The sequence below is a fragment of the Oreochromis niloticus genome, linkage group LG15 (assembly GCF_001858045.2).
Source record: "Oreochromis niloticus isolate F11D_XX linkage group LG15, O_niloticus_UMD_NMBU, whole genome shotgun sequence".
NCBI lineage: Eukaryota > Metazoa > Chordata > Actinopteri > Cichliformes > Cichlidae > Oreochromis > Oreochromis niloticus.
This window is the reverse complement of record NC_031980.2, coordinates 19715226-19721286: the sequence shown is the minus strand read 5'-3', so window position 1 is coordinate 19721286 and position 6061 is coordinate 19715226. Positions and strand designations below refer to the sequence as shown.

General features: G+C 38.7%; 1 protein-coding gene and 1 non-coding gene across 2 annotated transcripts in view; both read right to left on the bottom strand.

Moving 5' to 3' along the window:
• Positions 1-426: 426 nt before the first annotated feature.
• Positions 427-509, bottom strand: trnal-cag (transfer RNA leucine (anticodon CAG)). Its single transcript has one exon. It is a non-coding gene; the product is annotated as a tRNA-Leu (tRNA).
• Positions 510-4036: 3527 nt separating this feature from the next.
• The window catches only part of afdna (afadin, adherens junction formation factor a), a 114906-nt gene continuing 112881 nt past the window's right edge, over positions 4037-6061 (bottom strand). Inside the window, 2 exon segments of the mRNA XM_025899205.1 lie at positions 4037-4157; positions 4876-4963. Of these exon segments, the coding sequence (XP_025754990.1) occupies positions 4922-4963 (42 nt within the window). The 3' untranslated portion in view covers positions 4037-4157; positions 4876-4921.

The following is a 6061-nucleotide window of genomic DNA, read 5'->3' as shown; positions in this document are numbered from 1 at the left end:
TTTAGTCTCACGTTGTTTGTTGTCTTAGTCAGCAATCAGTAACTTGTGTGTTTAAGGAACTGAGTTTTATTTTTTAATGACCTGCACACATGTTCCACTTGATGGTGCTGTCAAGCCAAGATTTCTTATTTATAAGATCCTCGATGAGGCAGTGCTGCTAGGAACTAATTTTTTTTTCTGTCCAAAAAGAGCCAAAGAAATAAATGCAGCTGAAAGAGATGTACATTTATCTTTAAATAGTGGCATTATACCACAAAGTACAGTACACCCCCATTAGTATTTTCATGAGTATTTGTAAGCCCACAACTGCAGCCAATAATAAATGTAATTAGTCTGGAGTGATCACGTTGTGAAAACTGATGATAAGAACAGTAATGAAAACAGTTTGTGGTGATGATGGGAAGGGAGAAAGAAAAGAAAAGATGCTGTCAGAAGTGGGATTCGAACCCACGCCTCCAGGGGAGACTGCGACCTGAACGCAGCGCCTTAGACCGCTCGGCCATCCTGACATCTACACCTCCCAGACAAAAGGCTTAGACATAAAGGCTTTGTATCCCAAAATCAGTCATCGTTTTACTGATAATACTCTGTCTGTGTCCTCTGTGTCATATTTCTAAGTAAATCTCCAGAGAGAGGACACTGGCGCGGGTTAACTTTACAAAAATAAACCGTCGCCATGTTTGTTTTCTGTTTCAAACGCGGTAAAAAAAAAAAAAAAAGTTACATGTTTTCATGATACATTTCAATATTACAACAAAGTTAAAGATGATTATATTAAATGTATTTATTCCTGTGACTCATAATCTGTACATAAAGACCGGATAAATACGTCTCTAAGTCTGACGTCATTAGCCGCTTCCGGGTCAGAACTCCGCATCAAGTTCAAGTCACAGGATCATTGCGGCATCACTGCGAGTTAGTGTCTACATTATTTCGTCTTTAATAAAATGATCAGTGTGGCTGCTCTACCAGGTGTAAAAATTAAGTTTAAAATCCAGGCATCCATCTAAACGGAATTTTTGAAATTTAACTGAGTTAGAAGTCAGCAGGGAGTTAGCTCGCTAGTTTCCATCTAAAGATGACAGGAAACAGGAAGTGTAACGTTGATTAGTTTGGCTTTTGGTGGTGATATGATGGTATTCTTATTCTTATCACCACAGAATTCCCGAATGTAATGATGGTGGGTTTAGATTTATATTTGTTCATGTATTGGAAAATAAAGAACGCCGATTCAGCTGCTAAGAGTTTTTATAGATTGTGTACCAATCCTTACACTGATATCCAAAAGCAAAACGCATAAACAGCAAAGTAATTTTAAAAACGTGTTGATTCCCGGGCGAGTTCTGAAGAGCTCTCCCAGAGTTACCCTATCATCTCCGAAGTTGAACTTCAATTTTTATGGTATATTTGATTAAATAAGCAGGCCGATTTACATATTATCGTTTTTGTTCACGTGCGCCAGTAGGTGTACGTGCATTATTAGCAAAATAGTTTAAAACCGAATTTTATTTTATTTTTTTAAATGTCAGGATTCTGCAGTGAGTTCCGAAGAGTGACGATCTGCCACAATATTAAACTTTAAACCTTGTTTACCTTAACACATTTTGAAATAAAATACGCCGAATTTAATATCGACAGATCATACTTTAAAGTACATCGTTAGATGTGCTGGAAACTGTTAGCAAATTATGTTATAACTGAAGAAATCTTAAAAACGCCATTGTTTTCATGCGAGTTCGGAAGCTCTTTAATTTTTAACCATCAAGTATATTGCACCGACTTTATCTGGTGGAATATTTTACGAATACAGTTACCTTTTGTATCATCAATGTTAACTTAAAACTTAAAATTGTAACAAATAATAATAATAATTGTTTATCAAACAAAATTTGCGAAATCAGAGCATACAGGTGAAAATCCTGCACTTGTCCCAGATTAAACACACCAGAAATGCCTCAGCACCGTTTCACCGCCAGTTCATATTGCATTTGAATGTAGCACCACTGGCTTTTTACAAGTATAAATAGCTTGTCTTTAATCCTTTTTATTTATACAAAGTGCTGACGTACCCATAAAGTGACCATATAAAAATATATAAATAGGCTGTGAAGGTTACATAACACCCTAACTAGTTGAGATATAGTCCAACTGAATTGTTTCAGATTGTTTCTAACCATATATTGATTTTAAACGCAGTGACAAAAGACGACGCTTCCAGTCTGCACTGTTGAAAAATCTGTATTTATTAATGATTTACAAAAGGCTAAACATGAAACCATTTAAATGATTCAGTTCATTTTGAAACCTAAAAAGGAGAAGTTGGTGTTGTTGCTGTGTTTGTTTGTGTGTGTGAGGGGGGGGAGGGGGGGGGGGCATCTTGTAGTGTTTTTACAGGTCAGTTATTATAACAGCGTCTTTATCTCGTCATGTCTTATCAGAGGCTCCTGTTGAGAAAAAATATAAGTCCACACACAGGATGGAGTCAATCAAACAAACTGCAGGAGAGGGAGAGAGAGAGAGACATCTGAAACATCACAAGTTTGGGGGAGGGGGTTTGAAGTGCGCTTCTTTTCTACATCAGCAGTGGCGGTGAGTGATTTTTGGAGACTGCACTTGTGTGTTGTGTTGCATTGTGTATATTTGTACAGTTGGGTCATGTTGTGAAACACCTGGCTCCCTCCGACTACAGCTGGTGTAAAAACAGAACACTTCTCTTTCTCTAAAGCAGAAAAAACCCACAGATTAATAATATTATTATTATTCTTATCACCACAGAGTTCCCAAATGTAATCTCAGAACAGTTTGCAGATACATATTTAATAATAAAAACAAGTCGTTGTGCAAGTTTTTCCACAAGGTTTGAAATAAATATCTGTAAAGCAAACAAGCACTTAAAGAGTAGCTGTATTTTTTTTTCCTTTTTGTTATATTATTGTCAATATTAACATTACTGTGAAAACCAACATTAATCACATTGTGGGTGAACAAAACAAGTTCCTTTTTCTGACTTGAATTTAGGGTGAAAAATTCATCTCACACGACTATTCTGGTTAAAAGGAAATAAAAGTAGAAGTCAGGAGGGGGAGAAACACGTAAAAATGTGACTCCGGTGGCAGCGAAGAGGAGGGGTGGGGGTCGGGGGTGGGGGCTGTTAAATCACATTAGTTTTGCAGATTTTTATTTTTATTTTTTTAAGTTTCCTGGCAGATTTCTACAGTAGTAAAAGAGTGAGTGGACCCGAGTATTTACAGTAATGTTGTGCACTTGAAAGATCCTTCCTGAAGAACCTTATCAGAGTTTATCTAAAATAAAATTACAGAAGAAAAAAAAAAAAAAAGTTGATGTCCCACACTTTCTCGCTACAGAATGAAATAACAGTGTTTCCACTCACTGAGAATTTAATTAAAAAACAAAATAAAGAAATAAAAAGGTGTGGAGCTCAACGTCGGGCGTTCCTGCTGGCAAGGAGGGATTAAAAGATTGAAAAACAACATGATACAGAAAATAGAGCATAAAATAAAACTGTAAAACTGTTCAAATTTCACTTAGCTATAAAAGAAATAAAATAAAATGAGAATAAACCTCTCTCTAACCCCCCCCCCAAAAAAAAAAATTTTACAAACAAAAATATATCCCCTCTCTGTTGTGTGATTCTTGGACTCTCACTAGATATAATTAAAACTTTTTTACAGTGCTTTATCATTATATATCTTTAACAGGTTTTAACACAAAGGGGAAGAAGATTTTCAAACTGTAAAAATCTCTCCTGCTGATATCGCTACGTCAAAAAAAAGGAAAAAAAAAAAAGAGTGGTCCAGTTATTCGATGATTTAAGTAAAAACAAAAAGAGAGAGAGGGGAAAACCAACGGGAGGCGACGGTCAGTGTCAGGGGGAGCAAGCGCCGGCTCTCTCTCTCTCGATGTTTTTGTCCCCCAGGAGCACCTTATCACGGTGGCATCGGCGTTAAGGTGGCGCTGGGAGGTGGAAGGCTCGGGTCTACTACTTGGTGTTGAGCTCGTTCTCCAGCTCCATGAGTTTGCGAGAAGCCTTGACCTTGTTGGAAACCTCCTTCCCCTGAGAGAAGAGGCGCTGGCGCTCCTTGAAGGTCAGACTCTCCGGAGCATCGCTGGGGATCGAGTTCTCCTGCTCTTGACTGCTAAACACACACGACCAGCATCATGTCATTGCACTGTCTTCTTAATGTACAGGTTCAGACTACATACTGAGAGCTTCACTTAAGATTTCTGTGGTAAATAAGTATCAATATAAAACATATGTTTTTGTTATTTTCAGTAGATCTGACAAAGCACACCCTGCTACATCGTCTATTTTCTAATTAAAAAAAACAAAACAATTGAAGGCTAACTAATTAACTAATGATTAAAACCAGAAACTTACTAGTAAACTGTTTACTGGAGGATTACATCAGGTGAAAAGTAAACTTTCTATTTTCTAGATTTCTATGCAATCTGATTTTAGGGTGTATCCACCCCCCCTGGTGGTCACTGGAAATAATGCAGGTTTATTATAGTTGAGCACCAACTTGCATTTTCCCTCTAAAACAATGACGATAATTTACAAAATAAACACCTTGTTTTATTTAACGACTCAAAAATAGTAACCGAGACCATAAACTCACCAGAAGAGCATCTACTGAGACATTAAGTCAAGTGAGAAGTAGGCGTCTTTTCTTTTTAGAGCGAGAGGAGTTGCCCCCTGCTGGCCATTAGGAATAATTCATTTTTAGAGCAGTTAAACCTAAATTATTTGTAGTTTAAGGCAAAATGGATGTAGACTGCTACAACAGAGGCAACTGCCCATGACTAAAAGTGGCAAAGAAAAACACAAAAAAACAAAACTAAAACAGAGCTCACCTCCTCGTCCATTTGTCTCTCGGGTCCTTGTAGACTTCTCCTGTTCCTACAACTCCTGATGAGTTTCCAGTGTACGAGTTAAATCCTGCTGGATGTTCATGAGCCACACAGCAGAAAGACAAGAGCAGCAAAACACGAGTTAGCATCGCTTATGTGCAGCTTGTGATTAATCCAAAATCATCTGCGACAGAAGCTGCTGGGAGACGGCTCGGAAGATCTCTGATGTCAATCATCAGTGACGACAATTCCACAAAGTAACTGCACTTGGAAATGCTTCAAGTCAAACTGTATCGACAGCAGACCGGAGACCCCGGTGACCATTACCCAGCAGCTTCTCCAGTCATTATCACTTCATTTCCCACAGACCAGCCTAAGCAGAAAGGAGGAAGGAAAAGAGCGAGTTGTGGAGAAGCATTAGACAAAAACCTCAGATCTCATTAAACTAGAGCAGCGAGCAGAGAGAGAAACACGGCACTAAAGTAAAAAGCAGTTAAAGGGCCATTCCCAAGCAGCAACAATGGTCTGTGGAAGTGTCAGGTGGGCTCTGAGGTTGAGGTCACCGCTAAACATGTCCGAACCAATACTGTTTATATAAATCCAGCAGTGCTTAAACTCGGTGTATCTTCAGAAAAATGAAGAAGGGCTCCCAAAGAAGCCAGGTGAACAAACATGAAGAGGGTGACCGCGACCTTTAACCCCAAGTGAGACGTTAGTCAGTTGTTTTACGCATTCCTGTGTCTTTCCAAACTGTAGCAACATCCACAGCTTAACGAAGGTGAAAGCTTCGTAAAACCATCAGAGGATCCTATGAGCCAGGAGTCTGCAGACTTGTTTCCAGCACACAAAAAATACAAGTTCCTTCCTGCTGGCTAAAGAAGTGTTACTTTCAATAAAGACCAAAACCGACAGTGCTGATATTAAAGCTTCAGAAGTATTTGAAATTTCTCTTTTATTTGCTTGTTTACTTCCCTTTGGTTGTTAAAAATGACCATTGCTCACTTCAGCTCCAAAACACAAAGACTCCGGGCACAGTTTGATCACTGACACCCAATTACGTCTTCTCTGGCCAACACGACTGCATTGGAGCCGGGCAGGAAGAAAAACAGACTTCTAATTCTGACTAAGGTTCTTTTTTTAAACACATCGGCCCAGATGTGTCGGAGCTTGCTGGCCACTTTCAGACTGG